The sequence below is a fragment of the Magnolia sinica genome, chromosome 13, assembly GCF_029962835.1.
Source record: "Magnolia sinica isolate HGM2019 chromosome 13, MsV1, whole genome shotgun sequence".
In the NCBI taxonomy this organism is placed as follows: domain Eukaryota; kingdom Viridiplantae; phylum Streptophyta; class Magnoliopsida; order Magnoliales; family Magnoliaceae; genus Magnolia; species Magnolia sinica.
The window spans coordinates 40,916,565-40,940,023 of NC_080585.1; the positions used below are offsets into that span (position 1 = coordinate 40,916,565).

The following is a 23,459-nucleotide window of genomic DNA, read 5'->3' on the forward strand; positions in this document are numbered from 1 at the left end:
TCTCTCACATTTCTCCTCTTTCTTCTATCAAGTCGGACGGAAGAGGTCCCTTTTTATAGATGTAAGAACTTCTGGATCATTCCTGCGAAACCCTTATGTGGTCCTGGGTGCGTAAGCAGGGGAAACGGTGTCGGTTTCCTTATGCAGCCCTATTTTTGCTTATCACGAATTGGAACAGCGTGGTGGCCCCCCATTCTTCTTCGGATCCTTTTTGCCCGAACGGATCTTCTTGAACGGCCCTAATTTGGTGTCTGACGGTCTCTGGCCCCTAAACTCATGTTCTGCTCACATTGTTTGGCTTCGTGAATTACGCAGTTCCTGCATACGCGACTCCCAGACGTATGTTTAGTGCAAGAAAACCAAGAACGACTGAATTCTCCTTATTTTCGTCAGCTAGGGTGGGATCGGAATCCCCTTCTCTTTGGTATGGACAGTCTAGATCTTGTGGATCTGGCGTGGCCAGATTTCTTGGACGGGGGAAGTTTCTGAGTTTCTTTTAGACGCTGTAACAGCGTCTGACTCCACTCGTCTTGAGGATGGATGGGGCCCGCTGGTTCGGCTTTTGTGGTGTGATCCAACCTGGCCATCAATTTTATCTAGTCAATTTAGGGCATGGGCTCAAGTTTGGAGTGGATTCATTGATCAGGTGGCCCACACATGGAGTAGGAAGGTGGGGTGAAATCCATTCTTCCATCCGGTTTCATCGCTGTAACACCGGGAAGGTGTTGACATTGATTGTTAGCTGGTTTAGGTGGGGTTCACTAGTGATGTCCTTCTTGAGATCCACTCCGTTCATTGGTTTGGCGGGATAATGTTAGGCCACGGGCCAGAATATGGGGTGGGTTCGAGGTTTGGGTGGGCCACACCATTAGTCCACGTGGGGACTGTGTTCGTCTTTGAACCAAGAAGTCAGTTAGGATGTGAACTTCTTGGTTTCATTTGCATGTGATAGGTGGGGTCCATTATGGCTATCTTTCGGGAAATCCGCTCTCTTCACCGACTTCAGCTTGCTGTGTGGGCCCACGGGCCCAAGTTTGAAGTAGATCCGAGCTCTAGGTGGACCGCATGATCGGATAACACTTAGAATGATGTTCACTGTTAAACCTTTATAGTTGAATAGTGCCATGCATTTGACATCCCTTAATTACAAATTTGCCATCTATTACTCAACTATCTTCTGACGTCCGTTATGTCAGAGTGTACCATCCAAATGCCCTAAGATTTGGCGAGTACCCTTTATTTTTTGTGCTCTATGGTTCAAGTTTGGGCCCCAATTTCCAAAGGATGTCCAAGATGCTCTTTTAGATGGCTTACATGCTCCGTACTTCAGAACAGTGGTTGTACACATCTAATTGAAACATTACCCGGTGGTTTGGACACATAACCTAATATCTTCATAATGATCGGATTATCCTAAATTTCCGATGGCCCGTTTGGGGGATCCAAATACGATGGATGGTTAGATGACATGCTAAAAACAAGACTTAATTGTCGGTATTCTAATCATGTATCTAGGTGATTGTACTGTTAGTTTTGTAAATTGATGGACATAAAGCGAGTTTCTGGAGTGATTAGGGGTAAGACATGTATATTGTTAAATTCGAGTGACTTTTTCACATGTATAAGTTCCTCATATTGTAATTCTAATGGTGGGTTAAGCATATTCATATGTGGTGAACAAGATGAACGGATTAGAATCTTGATCGGAGAAGTGTACGGACGGATGTAGAGGTCAAGTAGCTAGTTTACTGTAATCTAAGGGCTGAAATTCGACGTGTATGGTTAATTTATGATACATAGGCATGGTATAAAATTTCACATGAAACGGATCATGGGAACTATGTGATCTAGAATTTAGGGGTCTAGGCTAATGGTATTTTCGTAATTATTGCTGATTTGAGAGTTTTGTGAAATCTAATGGTTCTATACCTATTTTTAAACAATTCTTACAAAAGAACTTATATCTAAATCATTATGAATAAAGAGTTATTCACCGATTTAGTCAAGGGAAGGTACACATAATCAACGGTCGGATGACTTGATTTATGGATGAAGATCATTCTTAATCAGTTAGATTCACGTTGGAGGATGGATGTAGGGTTAGGTTAGCTAGATTGGTACCGTACACGTGTACATAATAGGCTAAATTCATGGTAACACTCGAGGACTTTCAATACTCGGGTATTGAAAAGTTCGGGGTGTTACACCAACATCCATGGAAACAAAATCACACCAGAGTGTCTTTATATGATCTAAACTGAATAGGAACAAGACAACGGTGCGAGACTGGAATGGAAGTCTCATCAACCCAACACACTCTATATGGTTGAGGATGGGCTTCAAGCTTCAAGCCTAAATGGCTCACAGTGCCAGTTGATGCCACATTGGCACAACTACCACTATCCACGATCATCTTGCAACTCTTATCACCACATTTTGTATAGGTATAGAAGATCGTATTGCGGCGCTAATCATTGGTATTCTTTACTTGGGCAAAGGCGCAACGCATAACTGCAAGGGTCGCACTCTTGCGCTCCCTCTTCCTCATCACTAGGGACCTCTGTTGGCTCATATTCTTTTTCCTCACCGTCACTTTCTGGGGGCACTACTTCTATTTGCCCATTAATAAGGAATACCTTGGTGCCCTCTTTTGTGCCACACTGGTGGGCAAAGTGACGAAACCCCTGACATTTAAAACACCTAGTCGTATCGCTTTTGTGCAAGCTAGACTCGACAACTCCTTTACCCTTATCATCCTTAGGCCTAGACTGAGCACTACTGGAAGGCTTGTATTGATATCTAGTCTTAGGCTTAGCCCCAGAAAGGTTGGCCTTAGCACCAGAATCACGAGACTCAAACCGCCTTCCCAAGATGCTTTTAGGTATTGCTCGACCTCCAACACTACTTGATACATCTGTTCAAGAGTGTCTTTGTCCTTGGCGAGCAACTCTCTCCTAATGTCAGAACGAAGGCTTGTCTTAAATCGAGCAAGAGTTAGTACGAGATCCTCTTCAACTTCACACCGGGTCAAGTACTCTTCGAACTTCTCAATGTATTCAGTCATACTCATGGAACCTTGTCGAAGAGATTGCCAATCTTCAACCAACCTTACGTGATAAGAGAAAGCGAGGTACTTCTCCTTTAGAATTTCTTTCATTTCTCCCCAATGGACTATTAGGGGCTTTCTCAACCTTTCTTTCTTTCGCTCCATCGTAACCCAAAACCTCTTTGCTTGGCCCACAAGCTTCATCTTGGCAAATTGGACTCAGCGAGCATCCGACATGTCATACCACTTAAAATAGTGGTCCATGTCCGCCAACCAATCTAGAAAAGCTTTAGGGTCAAAGTGACCATTAAACGTAGGGGCCTCTACTTTAACTCTCTTGAGGAGTTGCGCATCTGGGTCATAATGATCATGATGCCCCTCGCGGGTGGGTGCACGGGTGCGCGCCCATGACCATTTCTTTGGCCACCCCCATTCCCTTGTCTATTCTCCTGACCACCTGTCTGGGATTGGGTGTAACGACCCGCCCCACCATTGTGATATTGTCTGCTTTGCCGAAGCTCACGGATTTAAAACGCGTCACACCAGTTAAGGGAGAGCCTCCACATATAACCACCACAACTCTAGACGGCGCTTCCGATGTGGGACAAGGTTCCACTCCACTGTCAGCACAGTAGCCTGCCAACCACTGGTAGCTTGCCCAGGTCTTTTCAGACCCTGTCCACTCAGCGTCCACCCACATGTGCCACAGTATTGTGTTCCAATATCCCCCACCAGGGTAGAGCCGTCCTCGACTTTGATACCATTTGTAACGACCCGCCCTACCATTGTGATATTGTTCGCTTTGCTGAAGCTCACGGATTTAAAACGCGTCAAACCGGTTAAAAGAGAGCCTCTACATATAACCACCACAACTCTAGATGACGCTTCCGATGTGGGACAAGGTTCCACCCCACTGCTAGCACAGTAGCTTGCCAACCACTGGTAGCTCGCCTAGGTCCTTTTAGACCCCGCTCACTCAACGTCTACCCACATGTGCCATATTTAGCTCAAACAGAGTCCATGTGTCCATACAACGCTGACGTCAGCAAGGTGACGTGTCGCTTCTCAATATGTTGGATGCGGAATGCCTGGATCTATGCTTTGATACCAAGTAGAGAATGATTTGATGCTGATAATGTGAAGAAGAGAGGAGAATGTTGAGAGAGAAGAAGAAGAAGGGAGTTTGGGAGATGTTATGTTAGGCTTGCTTGCCCTAACATATAATATTTTATTATAATAAAGCATATAGTACACCGCAAGAGAAGAGGGAAGTGTGCACATGCACTTACACTAAAAGGGGCCACTAACCACAATACACAATACACAATACATGGCACATGTGGGCAGACGTTGAGTGGGCGGGGTCTGAAAGGACCTGGGCGAGTTACCAGTGGTTGGCAGGTTACTGTGTTGGCAGTGGGGTGGAACCTTCTCCCACATTGGAAGCGCTGTCTAGAGTTGTGGTGGTTATATGTGGAGGCTCTCCCTTAACCGGTGTGACGCGTTTTAAATCCGTGAGTTTCGGTAAAACGGACAATATCACAATGGTGGGGCGGGTTGTTACATTGGGCTTCCCCAATGGTGGGGTTTGCCCGGGTGGAGGGTCTCTAGTTGGGTAACGCGCACATTAAGCTGATCCAAGCAGCTACCCAAAGACTTAAATTGCCGGGTTATGTTGTTCATGGACTCTTGCAATTGCTCTATGTTTAGTGCAGGGTGCAAACCAAAACCACGACCAGTACGTGTGGGTATACAACCACTCACTCAACTCAAAGACCCTCTAATGCAACTATATGCGTCTAAATGGGACTAAATGATCCTATAGGACTATATGAAGGAAATTACATAATGCTACTAAAATTCCAGCAATATAACTGCCCAAATAATTTGTTAACAAAAAATTCAGCTATGAAATTTGTGGATTTTCTGACAAGAGAAAATTCAGCAGCCCATATTGTGAATTATGGGTCCTAAACAATCCTATATGAGAAGACTTGATGCATAATGGACATAAATAAACTGAAACCTAAACATGCAATGCATTCCCCTATAAAAACCTAGTCTCTGATACCAAATTTGATGCTGGACATGAAATTAAATATGATATGCAAGAGTTCAAGCTTTAAATTATACCAATTTTAAACAATCACAAAATTCCACATCCTACATACGATCAAATATTCAAAAAGGGGAATATATGGGGGTCCAAGCCTACACAAGTTTAGGGCTGGATCAAATAAAATTATAAACCAAACAAGCCCAAAGGAGTGTAAGATTCATCCATTCTTGTAAAAGATTGTTCCCCAATTCAAGAGATTCACCATGTTTCAATTCGGGGGAAAATCTAAGGTTTGCAAAATTGGGGATAATTGGGATTTGGGATTCTTTAAGGTTAAGGACCTGGATTTAAGGCTAAAGAGGAGGAGAGGAAAGATAGAACCTCAGATGAGCCACGTGCGTGGATAGCAGTTGGCCCTAGGCACACGTGCGTGACCATTCGTCCGCATGTGTGTGGGGCCCACAAAGTCGGAAAGCGACTCCTAGGCTAGGATCGGCCAGGGTAGGACCGATTCCATGCCAAATTTTGTGTCGATCCGATGCACGGTTTGTGCGTGATGCTCCGCCGAATTTTCAGCCTCTCTGACGGGTCAGAATCTGAAAATCTGTTGTAGAAGAGAACTTGGGTGCGAGAAAGGGTGAATCTAAAGATGAGAGGGATGTAAAAGATGATGGATGTGGGGTGTAAAGAAGTGGGGATGATTGGGATGGTTGTGGCTTTGCACCACGGTAGTTAGCCCTTCATGGAAGGGAGGGTTTCGCACCCAATTCGATTCTTCAACCCAAAGAGATAGAGAAGAAGAAAAATGCAGAATTTTTATTCATAAACTTTATTGAAAATACCTACATGGGGTTGCTTATTTATAAGAAAATCCTTAACCCCAAAAGACGATTTTACCCTTGTGCCATGTGCGCACATTGATAGTTAAAGCTGAAGTAAATAAAATAATAACTAATCTATGTAATCAAAACCGTTCATGATGTTTCTAATAACAAGAATAGTCAAAACTCAAAATCCTGGATCATCTAAGGTAGCGGGCCACGATCATGAGATCTGATGGTAGAATCTATATGATGATTGGGTCCACTCCATTGCTCCATAGCACAACCCTTAACTGTGAGGCCCTCAAAAAATGTCGTCGTTGATACAGATTGAAAGTGGGGCCCACCTCCTCCTTGAATATGTGCGTAGGGTGGGGGGCGTGCTCATGATGTCCCCACCAACTCCAGAGGCACATCTCCACTTCTTCCACAAGCATGGATGGTCTTATTGCTTTCCAATAAAATTTCACCTTTCATTTAATTGGCATGTGGCAATCACATAAAACTCCAGAGGCACATTTCCACTTCTTCCACCCAGCTTGAATTTTGTGAGCAACACTCTTCTCAATCCCTCTGTTCTCATGAATTCTCTTTTCGCATGAAATGGCTATGTAGCATATGATAGAGTTAAGATAAGAAGATCAACCTTTCAAGGTAGAGTTAATTGTCTTTGGCCAAGAAATTTAGGTTAACGTTAAACCCGTAATACGATAACAGAGAATGTTAACTTAATATGTAAAAAAGGAGTAACTTCAATTTTCTATCTACCCTCATTTGTATAATAAACAAATGCATATGTCACATTCTTTACTAGTCTGAATCACTCGTTATTCTTCTCCCCATTAACTTACTCTTTCCTCCTTGTTGTTTTAATAAAAGGTAGTTTCAAGCAGTGTTCGCAATATCGATACTATCGGCCGATATATTGGCCGATATTATTGTTATCGCCCCCCAGCGAGACGAAACCCGCACGATAACCCCCGGAAGATACCAAAACCCCCAAAATCCAGATATTGCACGATATATCGTCGATATCGCACGATGTATCGTTGATATTGCACGATTTCCTCCATTATTTTCGGATTTCGATAGACGCACTCGAAAAAAAGAAGAAGAAGGAGAAATCGGAGAGTACCTGTAGGCTGTAGCGAAGATTGGTGATCAAAGGTGGGCCATTGTGCGGATTTCTCGGAGATTCTGGCGAGAAATCAGGCCAGATTGAGGAACAGAACGAGAAATCATCGCCATCTCTTGCTCTGGAACCCTCGCTTGGATGAAGGAGAGGGGCGCGCGAGGGGTGAAAAGGGGATCGGATTGTGTGGTGGGTTACTGAGCACGCTCTTATCGTACTCAGTAAACTCAGTTGGGCCCACCTTTAATGTATGTGGTCTATCCACGCCGTCCATCCGTTTTCTCATCTAAATTAAGGGGTTGATCCCAAAATTTAGGAATTTTAGTGGATCATACCACAGGAAACAGTGGTGATACTGATTTCCACCGTTGAAACCTTTCTTGGCCCTGCAGTGATGTTTATTGGTCATCCAAACCGTAAGACGTGGATGAAGGGAAAATACAAATATAAGATTGATCCAATCATCCAAGACTTCTGTGGCCCTCGAGAAATTTTCAACGGTAGATGTTCAATTCAACTGTTTTCTACAGTGTGGCCCATTTGAACATTGTATATACTTTATTTTTGGGCTAAAGCCCTGAAATTATCTGCTAAAATGGATGGACGGAGCAGATAAAATACATAAATCATGGTGGACCTCACATGAGTTTACTTAGTACGCTAAGCGTAGTAACTCACTAGGCAATCGCATAAGTGGTGTCACCAAGTTCTGTGGGTCCCACGGTAATGTATGTGTCGCATCCACACCGTCCATTAATTTGGAAATATTTTTTTAGTGCATGACACAAACAATTATGTAGATTTAAATCTTTAGTGGACCCCACCACCGAAAAAAGTGGAGAGTGACGCCCACCATTGAAACTTAAAACCTTCCTAGGGCCCATCATAATGTTTATTTGTGATCTAATCTGTTCATAAGTCCAGGAAGATATGGACTAATGGAAAACACAAATATCATCTTGATCATCCATCTCTTGTGGCCCTTAAGAAGTTTTTAATGGTGAATGTCACTCTCCATTGTTTCCTGTGGTGGGGTCCACTCGAGCTCTGGATCTGACTCATTTTTTGGCTCATGCCCGTAAAATGATCTATTCAAATGGATGGACGGTGTGGATAGAAAAAATACATCATGGTGGGACCCACGTAACTTGGTGACGGCACTTGTGACTGTGAGGGGCGAGGATCAGGGGACGCCGATTTCCTGCGAAAGCCTTTCGTAGAAAGTTCCTGCGCAAGGATGCTGGGTGGGGCCTACCAAAATGTTTTTGAGATATCCACCCCATTCATATGTTTTATGAGATCATTTTAGGATGTGCAACCAAAAATGAGGTGTATCCAACACTCAAGTGGGCCATACAAGAGGAAAAAGTGGGCATTCGGTGAACACTGTTGAAGCGTTTTTATGGCCAGAAAAGTTTTGCATTAGGCTATAATTTTGGTGTTTTCACTTCATCCCATTGGGAATGACCTTGTAAAAGGTTTGGATATCATATAAACATCAAGGTGGAGCCCAGTTAAGGTTTCAACGGTAGAAATTTCTTGCCCCAATTTTCCCTCTCGTGTGACCTACTTGAGTGTTGTATCCACCTCATTTTTGGTAGAATGTACTAAAATGAGCTCGAAATATGGATGGACGGAATGGATTTATAAGATACATTGCAGTGGGCCCCACCCGACATCCTTGCGCAGGAACTTCCTACGAAAGGCTGGTGCACCACACACCAGATATATAGCGGAAACGGATTGGCTACTCCCCCTGACACCAGCCTTTTGCTGGTGGTCGGTGCTCCGTGGGCCTCACCATGATGTATGTGTTTCATCCATGCCTTCCATCTATTTTTATAGATCATTTTACAGTGTGAAACCAAAAATGAGGTATATCCCAATCTCAAGTGGACCACATTACACGAAACAACGTTGAATGAGCGTCGACCATTAAAAACATTTTGGCGGCCATTAAAGTTTTGGATCAAGCTGATTTTTGTTTGTTCCCTTCATCTGGGCCTGTATGACCTAATCAATAGATTGGATGTCAAATAAACAGTACAGTGGGCCTTAGGAGGATTTTAATGGTGGATATCCAATCACTATTGTTTTCGTGTGGTGTGGTCCACCTGAGATTTATATCCGTCTCATTTTTGAGATCAAGCCATAAAATGATATGTAAAAATGGATGAACGGAATGGATGAAACAAATACATCATGGTGGGGCCCACAGAGCATCGACCACCAGCCATGGGGCTGGTGTTGGGGGAGTAGCCAATCTGTTTCCTACAGCTGCTGTAGGTACGTGGGACGCGGATTGTGTCCTACCCCCGCCTATCTCTGGCCCCGAACGGGCAGTTCTGTGCGCGGGCCCACCGTGATGTACCTATAAATCTAAGCCGTCCATCCCTTTTTCTCCGATCATTTTAAGCCTGAAAACAAAAATGAGGCAGATTCAACGCTAAAATGGACCACACACTCTTGCATTTAATGCAACTGGCATTCGATGCTTTGTGCATTTAATGCAACCAAGCTTATTATTTGGTGTGGTCCACTTGATCGTTGGATCTACCTCATTTTTGTGTTCAAGCCTTAAAATGATGTGAGAAAAGGGATTGACGGCTTGGATGTACAGATGCAGCATGGTGGGCCTACCCACAGAACTACCCCATCATTGATATGTATATTTCTCAAATTTTACTTCTTCAGTTCTTCTTTTGCTTTTCAATGAATTGGTTGTGTTTTCATACATGACTATGATATATTTATAAATATCATCATGCATTCAATTTAAATATAGTTGCATTAGTTCAGTTAAACATCGCATAGCTTAGGACCCTATACAAAGGAAATTTATTATGTGCATCTTTTTTTTTTGCGATGTTATGATTTAAAAGTGTGTACTAAGGGCTTTTTTTAACAATCCCCAAAGTTTCATTAAAAAATTCAACCATTTTCCCAATGTTTCCCCATGTTTCCCAAAAAGTGCGATAAATTATGCGATACAAACGATATATCCCGTGCAATAACCGATAAGTATCTGTATCCCAAGGGTGCGATACATCGTGCGATACCGATATTTCGAACACTGGTTTCAAGCATGTTGTCATTCCCTTGCACATCCATGTTTACATCAATACACTTCTTTGCATTTTGTTCCTTGCTTTGACATTGTTCCCAATGGAAGTTTGAGTAATATCTGATGGAAATTAGTTCTTAATTACAATTGCAGTGACTTTGAGCTAACCACATTTTCTATAATCTGAGTATATTTAATGAACTATATTTTTTGTTCTTTTCAATTCTAACAGTTGTCCTTTTCATTTCTTATTGAAGGCCTTCTCTACCGGAGATTTATCAACAAGTTTTTTCAATGTCCACTTCACATTGAAGCTCACCTACAGAACACCTCCCCACGATGATGATGATGATATACAGGGAGGGGAATCTGAAGTTATAAATTCTAGTGGAAATTTGGAGGGTGAAAGCCGTATCAAAACACAATGGGATGATGATTGTCCTTGGACTGAGTGGTACTCTGCAGAAGATCCTATAAAAGGTAAACTTATATTTCCATCAAAGGATTCTGATCATGGTATGTTCCATCATATTGTAACGATGCCTTACCTTATTGTAACGTGTCCTCATGATGAGCCTTGTGGTTGTGTCTCAACATTCTTTACATAGTTTTTGAGTTCTTCTTGGTACCTTTTATCTGTTATTATCAAACATGAAATCGAAAGGTGCCAAGATATCTTTTGAGCATTTGTGGCAGGGATACAGTTAATGGATAGTGCTTTAATAGCTTATGAGGGACTTCCTATGGCAGGGGGCCAACGAAAAGCATTAGTTTCACCTTATGAAGTGGGAAGAGGTGTGCAAACTGCTGGATGAAGGGGGTGCTGGGCTAAGGAATTTGGAAGCCGTGAACTATGCATTGCTTGGAAAATGGCTTTGGAGGTCCGGGTCTGAGTAGAGTAGTTTTTGGAGGGAGGTTATTTCAAAGAAGTATGGATTTCAGATAGGAGGATGGTGGACAAGGGTCCCATCTCTGTATGTACTTATGGAAGTCAGTGTTCAGTTTGGGATTGAACTTTTTGGAGGGTTGGGTTTCTCTTTGGGAGATGGAAAGAAGATAACGTTATGGGAAGATGTTTGGTTGGGTGAAAAAGCCCTGAGAGGAATTTTCAAGACTAGCTAACGTTGCCGTGGAGGAGGACATCCCGATTGTTCGGTGTTTCTCCCGTTTAGTAGGGAGGTGGTTTGGGCTCCTCCTTTCCGTGGCAGCCTGTGAGATGAGGAGTTGGAAGAGTTTGTGAGGCTTTTGTAGCGGCTGAGTGGTGTTTTTCCTTGGTGGGTGAAAAGGAAGTAATGGTGTGGGTGAAAGAAAAGTCTGGCTGGTTCTTGGTCAGCTCCATGTACAAATTAATTACTGGCCCTTTGACTGAAAGGAAGATGTGGTACACTGCTCATGTGTGTCATTATTGTGCTCCTAGGAGGGTGGTTTTTTTTTTGGCTTGTCCGTTGGAACAAGGTGCTCACTGCTCACTATAAATAACCTTCAAAAGAGGATGATGGTGCTCCTGAATGTATGTATGATGTGTCTGAAGAATGTGAAGTTGATCATCTTTTTATCCATTGCTCCTTTGCTAAAGAAATTTGGAAAAGCTTCTTCGATTTATTTGGTATGACGTGCGTGATGTCGAGCTCAATCGGGAATTTTCTTCTAGCGTTGCATATGGGAGGAATGGGAAAGTTGGGAAGATAGTTTGGAGACTATCTGCTGGAATTTGGTTTATTTGGGGGGAGAAACAGTTGTTGCTTTAGGAACAATAGCAGGAGGGCTGTGGAGATTTTTTGCAAGGCTAAATCATATGAAATGGGATGGGCTTTAGCATCAAAAGTAGCGGGCAATAGTCCCCCACCCCCCCCCCCTCCTACTTGGTCTGATTTGTAATTCTTCCTGCTTTGGCCTTAATTAATAAAGTCATCACCTTTAAAAAAAATATATCTTGAAATTCAGGTTTTGTTTGTAGCCTCTTGATTTCTCCTTGCAATTAAAACCTTTGTCTTAATTAGTTTTGTGTTAGCTGCTTTCCCATATTCAAATAGCATATTGAGTGTCGAATTTGTTGAAAACCCCCCAAAAAAGGATCTATGGATTAGATATTACATCTTATTCTGTCTAAAAATAAATATTTAAGAATAGAATATGTATAAAATAAAAGCTCCATATCAATGGAAAAATACCAGAATTCCTCATTAAGAATATTGCCATTTTTAATGTATTATATGGACTTGGATTCTATGTCATAGACAATATTGCCATGTATATGTGCCACGTGTACCATAACCAGGTATGTGCATATGACCACCCTATGTTTGTGGGAGTATCCTGTTGTTGCCAGTTGTTGTCCTTTTAAAAAAAATAATAATTTTGAGATATAATGATGATGGTGAAGAAGAGATAAAATACTATAACCCTTTACTTTGTGCAAGGTTAAGAACAACATTATAACCTTATAATGTCTGATTGAATTTATTGTTATGTAATGGTCATTTCAGTTATGAACTAGAAAAGCACCGTTACACATGTCTTTAATACGTTGATGCATCTTCCAGGACCCCTTTCCTCATCACCCCTCACATAACCTCCCTAGTTTCTCTATCATATACTTTCTCTGTATTTATAAAAACAATGTGGAGATTATCTTCAATTTCTCTATAGTTTTCCATCAATTGTCTTAAAGGGGCTATTTTGATTGGTGGAAATCAAACTTCTCAAGATTTTGAGAAGATAATTCTTTCATTGATTTCCCTTCTTCTTTCTATCTTTGACCCTTTTCTAATCTTCATATACTGGTGGCTTCTTCTACTACCTCTTCTTCTCTTCCATCCCTCTCCTTATCCTCTATTACTTGTCTCCATTAAACTTAAGTAACTAAGGAAATGAAATCGATTTTCTCAGACTTGACAATTTCCTTGTTTGTGGAAGATCGGAGGATTGAGGAAATTCCTCTATAAAGGGCCATTTCCTTTTCCACTCTTAGACCTAAAGAAAAGGAAACCTTTTCCTTTTCCCCAGTTTTCCTCAAATGTGTTGTTTTCCTCTCCTCATCTACCTTTTGGTTTCCACCAACCCACATAGACCAAGTAGAAAAGTAGCTCTAATTGTTGATCTACCTAGGTTGAAGTCAAATAGATTTTCTAACGTCCTTGTTTCTTGTCTTATTCTTTGTTGCGCTACCCTCTCTCAAATGTTTCATTGTGTGTCATATGTTTAATTGGTGGAACTTTGACTTTGTGTATCTCCTTTTCCCCCCTTTTCCCCCTTCTAAATGGTTATTATGATGGTTCCAAATCTCCTAACAAATTTGTTAAGGATCTCTCTTCTTTACTCTTAATTTATCTAATGTGGTTGATTGCTTTACTTTTCTTCTCCCACAATTTGCTTGTTTGTATCACTCTCCATGTAAGGCCTCGAAATTTCCCACTCTCGTGGACAACACAAGAAGCCGAGTTTTTTCTAGGTGTTAAATAATGCCTCTATATATTCCAAATATTCATCACATTCATAAATAGAAGGTATTCATGGCGTAAAAGACGAGAATTGATCTTATTCCGTTTAACTACTAAACTAAGTTCCAATCAACCAAATCCAAACCATCCATTAATAAAATCCAATGTTGGTCCACCCATGAGGGGACTTGTTACAATTTGAAATTCAAATGAACTCTTAAGACTAGGGAAAGCAAAAATAACATGAAACTAATGTGAATCACGGCTGAGCCGCCTCAACTTCATCATCTGCCATTTGCTGCCATGAACCAACATACTCCCCACCCTGGAGCTCATCTATGGGATCATTACCTGCAAGGTTTACGATTTTTCGACAAGATGAATGAGTTGCCTAGGTTCAACTCAGTGAAGGCATCCCTCCAAGGATATCCACAACAACCACATATAAAATCCAAAGCAGAACATCCATAGTAATCCTCATTAATGCGATGAATGATATGCATGCTTTGATGGAGGTACCCGACTAGACAAAAAGGGATGCCCACGCTTCCCCCGAAACAAGATCCCCATACTTCCGACAGAAACAGGAATTCCCATGCTTTCACATAATCGGTAGCCACCAGAGGTTCTGAGCCCACTAGTCTCACAAGCTCCCCAAAACCCAACTAATGAAACGGGATCTCCACACTTTCATTAGATAGTGTACAACTAGAGAAACAAGCATTCCCCTGCTTTCCTCAACTAGAAACAGGACTCCCATGCTTTCTAGGGAAATAAGGATTTCCACGCTTCCTCTGTTGTAACACCTACAGGGAATGCATGGTTTTTCATCCAACCTTTAGTTAATCTAGTTTTACATCCTATTAATTCAATTGTGCACACATACTCCAAGTTGCGTCCACATCCACCACAAACTCATGGTCTCACAATATAACACCATTGTCCACGCCTGGACCCACAATTTATCACGATCGTCCACACATGGACCCACAGTGTAACACGATTTGTCCACTTACGTACACACAATTCAATTTGACTTTTACATGTGGAAGTGAGGTTTCTTGAGATGTGGCATTCTCAAATATGTCTCATTACATAGCACAACATATCAATGTCTCAAGTCTTAATCTCATGTAATCTAATCATGATAAACCTTATAACATAGCATTGAGCATGTATCCCACAAAAACAATCCTACATTCATGTTCATATGTTCACATGCCCTTGAACATGGCACTTTAAGAATTTCAGCAATATAACAACACCTTAAATTTCATGATAACATCATCAAATAGCATGCATACATATTCCAAGTTGGATTCGTCAAAACTACATAGTGTAGGGTTCACATTGGACTAGTATTGGGGGCGAACCGAGTTGACTCGGTGAGTTAACTTGACTCAGCGAGTTGGCTCGCTGGGTCGCACATACCTACATGTACACAAGTCTGAAATTCACATCCACAGCATGTAATTACCACCGATCCACAAACTATGTGGTTCCCACCACAAAACAATGCACAATATGAACCCTCATGTACATAGTTTGATTTTCAATACCCAAGTTTGAACATCATCAATCCAAACAATATAAATTCATGATTTTAGCATCTAAACATGTAATTGCAACATATCATCACATAAAACCAGATCTGTAAGCATGATGGAAGTTAAATCACACATTCACCAAACATGAAGGATGAAAACTACATCAACTTGAAAAGCTATGATAGTTGTAGGAAAAGCTATGATCTGATTAGGTGCTGATGATGATCAATCAACAGATGAGATGGATCGATCTTCTATGATGTACGGTGGATCTCTCTCTCTCTCTCTCTCTCTCTCTCTCTCTTCTTCTTCTTCTTCTTCTTCATCTTCTTCTTCTTCATCTTCTTCTTCTTCTTCTTCTTTCTTCCTTCTCTCTCTCCCTCACACTAGGGTTTGGACATGGGGAGCTAGGGTTGCTGCTGGATTTCCAAGAGGAAACAAGGGTAGGGAGGTTATTTTATATAGGCAATTGAGGTGGAAGGGTTGGACGTGCAAGGCCTTGCATGGGTTGGACGGTCCACTTTTGATGGGTTCACCATGATGTTCAGAGTGAAGTGGTCACTCAAATGATTTGGAATAGAGAGATGTCTTAGAATGTGTAATTTGATCGGGGGTCCACAATGTACATTGGTTGTTATCGCTTGGTGCTTGATCGATGATCATGGTACCATGATCAGGTCCATTTTCTCCACCAAAGGTCGTAGTCTCACTAGATAATCCATCATCCAAGTTTTCATCCATGATGGATGGTGGGAACACCAATAACTTAGGGCCCACTCCATTGAAGTTTGAATTTGGAAACTAGTTTCATCTTTTGAGTAGGATGGGACTGGGATGGACGCAAATTGGCCATTGACAGGTTGAGTAGCGAGACTAGCTATTGAAGTGACGTCACCAAGTTTTGTGGGCTCCACTATGATATATGTGTTGTATCCACACCATCCATCCATTTAGAGAGATCATTTTAGGGCATAAACCAAGGAAGGAATTAGATCCAAATCTTGAGTGGACCCCACCATAGGAAATGGTGGGGAGAGTGACACTGACAGTTGAAACCTTCCTAGGGGCCACAAAAGTTTTCAATCAAGTTGATATTTGTGTTTTCCCTTATTTCATGTCTCTGTTAACTTATAAACAAGTTGGATCTCAAATAAACATAACAGGGGACCCTAGGAAGGTTTCATCAGTGGGCGTCACTCTCCCCACCTTTTTTTTCTGTGGTGGGATACACCAGAACTTTGGATCTGACTCATTCTTTGGATCATGCTCTAAAATGATATCTTCAATTGTATGGATGGTGTGGATACAACACATATCATAGAGGCCCCACATAATTTGTTAACGTCACTTTAGTAGCGAGTCTCGCTACTCAACCCATCAGTAGCTAATCTGCGTCCGACTGGGATGATGTGATCTCTCAATTGGTTCATGATCTTTGAGATCTACGATGCTCATTAGTTAAAGAATATTTGACTACGGATAGTGGTTATGTTTCCCTCACGATGGCCACCAAAATCAAGGGTTTAGAGTATGTTTCGCTAGATGGGCCACTTCTACCATGATCTAAGGTCTGAAAATTGACATGTACAGTTCATTTATGATAGAAATTAAGAGTCTAGGGATGGATAGCTATTCACGAAATGAGTTAAAATTCGTATTAAATATGGGGAGAAACACACAAAATATCACACAAAGCACGAACTAAAGCGGAAACATCCGAGATGTTGCACTCCATCTCTTGTGCTTTACCTCTCGTACAAAACATCATATGCCTCATACTTGGCCTATCTTCTTCCTTTCAGTTTTTTAGCATTTTAAAAATATCATCAAGGTTTTTCTCATCTTCAGTCTTTTTTGCATTCCTAATATGACCATTTCTTGGTAATACCCTTTGTACATTAGCCTCCATCACGTTGCTTTACGTGTGTGACTTCTTCATTTAGTTTCACTTTCCCTAAGCACTTCTTTTGCAATATATATATATATATATATATATATATGGCCAACCATATGCATCCATCTCCTTTATCTTTGATTATAAATTCCAATTGCCTTATTTTATCACTTTCTTTTTAAACAACAATGATCTTTCCCCATTCAGGTTTGACCACCTTTTCCTTGGGCAGCTTCCATCCTGCTTCCTCTCTTCTTTCTCCTAGTGGCTCGTGCACACCTCCGAGTCCAATAGCTGATTTTTGACTAGTATGGATATGGTAGCTTATAAGCATTTATTTCTTGTAGATTGGTGCCCCATCCTAGATTGAACTACCCGAAAGTTTGTTACAAGTCTTCTGAGATACAAATTAGTAGATTTTGGATTAAGTAAATAGGTCCTACAAGATTTTCTTTATCCATCTTAGAGTAATTGCCTATATAACTAGCACCACTTAGTAAAGCATCTATGCTCGATCTCCTAATGGTTGCGATCATCCACTCACTCAATATGGTATTCCTTTATGATTTATGCACATGATGTTTCTCTTATTCAACGTCATCCTTAACTTCCTCAGAGTTGCTTTGATGGTCAGTTATGTTATTCTTTTAGATCTCTCCATTCTAGGTCTCCTTGTACCATAGCAAGATACTCAAGCATCTTATCTTGTCCGTCTCACATAGCTTAGCACTGGCATCAAATGTTCTTTAAATTTTGCTAACACCCTGGTTGCTCTCTTACCATAGTAAATGTGAATGTACAATAATGCTCCTATGCTTCCAACCATAGTTGCACAATCTTTCTAAGTAGGCACAACTCCCCCTTCTGATTGCGCTTCAAAGAAGGTCCTGCTTCCTAGTGGTTTGTACTTGCTAGCATTTCGAAACAGAGGCTTCTCTCTCCTGCCTTTTGAATTTGTCGTCATTTCACACTTCGTGCAACTATACTTCAAACTATGTCAACGTCATGAGCTTCATGCTGTGTAGGCATTCTTAAAATCTTATTGATTTCGGATGATCTGCAATCAACTAAAAATTAAATAATAGAAGTTTTGAAATAAGAAACGCAAACTCATGGAAGTATTTTAACATTAAATAAGAAAATGTTGTTGACCAACAGACTAGATATCCAAAAAATTCTATTATACGTAACGGAAGTAGCTATAGGAAATTTTACACATGCAATTAGTCTTTGGAGAGGCGCGACCTTTGGGTCTTAAAATAACATGGACAGGGAGTACGAGCATAGGGAAACATATTTAGGTAATTGGGGTTTCTTTGTGTCTTTAGCAAATGATGGCTCATATTATACCTCCTTCGTCTCATGGGTGGTGTTGGTCTTACTCATTCAGGGGATGCCATTAAAATTTTTTGATGCAAGTAGCCCTCACGCTTGTAACTCACACCCTTTCTTTGCTCTCTTTGCATGTAGCCTGCTCTCCCACCCTACCCCCACCCCTCCCCTTTCTTTCCTCTCTTCCTTTTTCTTAGCCGCAAAATTCATGGATCATATCATCTTCATTAAGCACCCTTCTGTTTTATCTCACAACAGTGATAACCTACGGAGTTTTGCTATACTTTAACTGTTGTTTGTTACTTGGTTTTGGAATTGTTTTATAGGTATTGTAGACTTCAAAGTTTAGGGCCTTTTTACAATGGGGGTTGAACCCCCATAATTTTGTATAAAATATTAGAAAAATATTTCAATTCAAAACAATCGGCTGTTTGATTTATCCTAAATATCCTGAGCAGAAGCAGAAATATGTCAAAAAGGACTTATTCTCTGATTCCTTTGCTCCATATCCCACTCAAAGTGAAATGGATTTTATTAATCCAAACAACTTTCAGCTGGAGCTGTGCACTTGCAGATAGCTTCCCAATTCTTGTTTCCTGTGGAGTATGTAACTTTTATCCTTTTTTGTAGAACACTATAATATTTGAATGAATGGAATATTGTATATATAGCCTTTTAAAGGTTTAATGTCTATTTAAAGTCATTCATTCTCATATAATAATGCAGCTTTCTTAGTTTACCATTTAGAAAGTAACTGGAGTGTAGGCAGTTTCTCATCTATGTTATATATGCTGTTCAGGTTTTGAGTTGATTAGCATATGGTCAAGCAGGATTGTTGAAAGTTCTCTTCAGATGGCTGAGTTAGAAAACACTTCATCACATGAAGCTGAGAAGTGGCTACTTCTTCCAATTGTGTCTTCAAATCAGTAAGGGTGAAATTTTACAACTCTAAATTCTTTGCATTTGTGTGTGGGTGTGGTAGGAACTATTGTCTGCTGGAACATTTTTCTCACTATGCAGGGGTTTATCTGTAAATATGTAAAGTAGGGTCTTATGTGTCGATATACAAAGTAGGGTCTTATGTGTAATTTTGTGTTTATTAGGATGTTATTTGTAAATAGGGGAAACTCTACATATAAAAAGATAATAAAACAGAATAGGGCTCTCATGTTTTTGAGCTCCTTAATTTCCCATCTCTCTTTTTCTCTCTCTACAATCTCTCTACATTCTCTACAATAAGTTTATGGTATCAAAGCCAAGTTGCAATCGAGGTTAAAAGAGGATCTCGAGGACCTGAAGAGGAGAAGATTTCCTATCCCAGACCCCTTTATTATGGTGACTAGATTATGGTTGTAAATGAATGTCGTCACTTCTTTTGCTCTTTCGATCATTGCTGTAACAATTTTCTTCCTTCTAATATCTTGCAATATAAGATCAATACAATGTGTAACACATGGTGACCAAAATATGTGGTCTTTTCAACATCAACATCTTTCCCGCAGCCTTATATGTTGCTTTGCTATCGGTCACAATCTGTACCACATTCCCCTCTCCAATCTCATCCACCACTTTATCCATTAGGGAGAAAATATAATCAACATTTTTTGTTTCATCCGATGCATCGATTGACTTATGGAACACCGTTCCCAAGTGGCAGTACACCATGAAGTTGATCGTGCTGCGTATGGTTGGGCCAGTCTAGATATCGCACACGATTGCACATCCTTTGGCTTGCCATACGGGTCTCAAGGTAGCCATGTATGTCTTCACATCCTCATACTCTACATTTTTCCATTTCCCCCCTGATCTCCTTAGTTGTGGGTGCCTTAATTCCTACATGTGCCTCTGCTGCTGTATCGATTACCACCTGGTAGTACGGAGAGTTGGTTGCATTTGGTGGTATGTTATCATGCATAAATAACTTAATTGCTGCCCTACCCAACTTCTCAACGGAAGTTTTACTCAACATTTATTGGATCTTCTTTTGTTTACTTGACTCATTCCTAAATAGGATCGAATCAACGGAGGGTCTCCTGGGCTCCACATCCACATCCACAAGCATCACATGAAAATGTCTCTCGTCAGCTGCCAAACATACGCCATAATCCAATAAGTCTACCCTCAATTGTAGTCACACTCCCAATTGCACTCATACTTCCCCCCTGTGTCACATATGGACCCCCTCCTCCCAAACATGCACCGATGTTCTTCACTTCACGAGGAGTGCCACACTCTCTCTCCTAGCTATATTCACCTCCCGATCTGAATCTTCGTCAGATTCTGTATTCTCATCATTATGAAGTCCCATATAATTAAGACCAAACACCTCCTATTGGGTCGCTTCCAAAACCTTACTTCTCTTTTGCACGACAACTCGTTTCCCCTTCGACTCATCCAAACTGGCTTGCATCAAGAGCATTATCTCTCTTGGCATTTTGGTACAACCCGTGATTTGGCCCTTTTGGTGTGCCAAATGTTGTTTAAGTTGTGTGATTCCACCAGCAATCAATCTTTCACAATAGTTGCACTTCATTTGGTGCCTAGTACCATCCGCCTTCTCACAATATTGCTACCCAATATCCTCACTTCCTTGTTGGCCAACCGTTTTCTTGCTAGTTATGGCATATGGGAGTCTTTAAGTTAAAAAATATTACGACTTATGGGAGTCTTAAGTAAAGTCGAAATAGAATATATGGAAATCAAAGTACTAAAGTCTAAAAGAATAATCAATAACCCCAATCAACTAATCATGTCTAAAATCCAAATGGTGAATTGAAGACTAAAGTAAATAACTATCTACTAATCAAGAATGAATCAACCATGGTTTATGAATCTCCAAAACCTGTTCAAAATGACAAAATATTAATGTATAATCACTATTTATCCGAAAATAGCTCAAAAAATACAAGCCAAATTCAATATGATCTTATATGAATGGCACATCAGATTGAAGCATTAAACCAAAAAAGAAAAAGAAAAAGAAAAAACTATTATTTTTCATATTTTTTAAAAATGGCAAACATTTATCCAAAAATAGAAGAATTACAAAAAGATATAAAATTGCATCAATAATCTCAAAGAAGCACATGAATGTGATCTTATATGAATGATGAATGAGATCGAAGCATCAAATCGAGAAAAGACAGAACAATTATTTTTCATATTTTAAAAAAATGGCAGATATTTATCCGAAAATAAAAAAAAATATAAAATCGCATCAATAGACTCAAAGAAGCACATGAATATGATCTTATATGAATGGCACATTAGATTGAAGTATCAAACTAGAAAAAAAGAAAAAAAAAACAATTTTTTTATTTATATATTTTTAAAAAGATAGAAAATACTGCATAAATACAAAAATAAAAAATAAAAAATATAAAATTGCATCAGTAATTTCATAGAAGCACATGATTATGATCTTCTATCAATGACACATCATATTGAAGCATCGAAACAATGAATCACAAAGAAAAATGGGAATAGATACCTAGTTTCGATTTTTTCCGAAAAATGGCCTACGGAGCTTCGATTCTCCAAAATCGCTTCTATGTAATGTTTTGATCCTAAAAACTAAGCTAGGAGTGATTGAAATTAGTAGTAGAATGGTGTATGAGTGATTTGGGTAGCTGAAAGTGAAAAAATGGAAAAAAAAATGCAACATAAATAGGCTAAAAGGTAGCTCTTTTTTGACCGTTATGGTTAAGAATGTTATGGGGCTGTAACACCCGTTATGGGCAAATAACGGACGGCCATTATGACCCCCCTTACCCGTAACGCGTAACAGTATCTGCGGTTACCTCTCAGCCGATTCGTAACCGTTTTTGCAAACCTTGTCTTGGAGTAAGATTACAATTAAGAACCTCTAGGTTTGTGGAAGATGGAGAGCGGAGGAGATTCAGGATCAATAATGGAATTCCATAAAAATCTATACTAAAAAGAGGGTAATTCTCGGAGTAAGAATACAATAAAGAACCTCCAGGTTGCGGAAGATGGATAGAGGAGGAGATTCAAGAGTTGGTAGTGGAGTTCCCATAAAAATCTATATTTGAAAGAGGAGCTACATAGGCCTACTTCATTGCTAGAAGAGGCTGCCCGTCAATTGGAATGTCCTTTTGAAGAAGAGGAAATAAAGATGTGATTAAGAGCATGGACAGTGATAAGGCTCCATGGGCGGATGGGTATGTGATCAGGTTTTTCCAATTTTGTTAGGAAATTGTGAAACAAGATTTGATGGAATTGCTTGGGGAGTTTTACAACAGAGGTTGCTTGAATAAAAATCTAAATGCTACTTTAATCTGTCTAATTCAGTTAGTGTCGGACGTGACGGACTTGAAGGATTGCAGACTGATAAGCTTAGTGAGCACCATTTCCAAAACCATTGCAAAGGCCCTCACTAACAGGTTGAAGAGGGTGATGCACTGGTTCATATCCCATATCAAGGAGCCTTTGTGGAAGAGTGCCATATTTTAGACAATATTCTTATAATGAATGAATGTATCCACTCTAGGAGAATTGATTGGAGTCCTGGTGTAGTTTGTAAAATCGATATGGAGACGGCATATGACAAGGTGGATTGAGGTTTTCTATTATCTATGATGAACATAATGGGGTTCAAAGCTAATTGGATTAGGTGCGTTTTGGAATTATCTCATCAGCCCACTTTTCCATTCGTATCAACAGTTTTCCTTGTGGCTTCTTTAAGGGTTCTATAGGTATCTGTCAAGGAGATCCTTTATTTCCCTTCTCCTGCTGGTTGTAGAGGCGATGGGTTGTCTGTTCAAGAAGGGTGAGAACTTGTGACTGATTGATGGTTCCAGGATGAGAACTTATCAGTATCTCACCACCAGTTCGCCGATAACACTATGGTTTTCTGGAATGCATCCCCAAAGGAAATCTTCAATGTGAAGCTTATTCTTTGATGCTTTGAGGTGGTGTCGGGCCTTCAAATCAATGTCCAAAAGCTTGATATCTGGGATTGAGCTGGATTCCTGATCTCATAACTGAGTCTCCCCTTAGGAGCAACTGGTACGTCTTCAAGTATTTGGAATTCAGTCATTTGATCTGATTGAGAAAAGGCATGCCATAGCCATCCCTAACAGATGTATCATGTGTAAGGAGGAA

The 23,459-nt window shown here is 40.4% G+C and overlaps 1 protein-coding gene across 1 annotated transcript in view; it reads left to right on the forward strand.

The window, feature by feature from the left end:
* Nucleotides 1-23,459, forward strand: part of LOC131223649 (uncharacterized) — a 107,039-nt gene that overhangs the window by 55,456 nt on the left and 28,124 nt on the right. The window contains exons 8-9 of the mRNA XM_058219103.1: nt 10,380-10,602; nt 19,135-19,261. Coding sequence (XP_058075086.1) covers nt 10,380-10,602; nt 19,135-19,261 — 350 coding nt within the window. The remainder of the gene's footprint in view (nt 1-10,379; nt 10,603-19,134; nt 19,262-23,459) is intronic.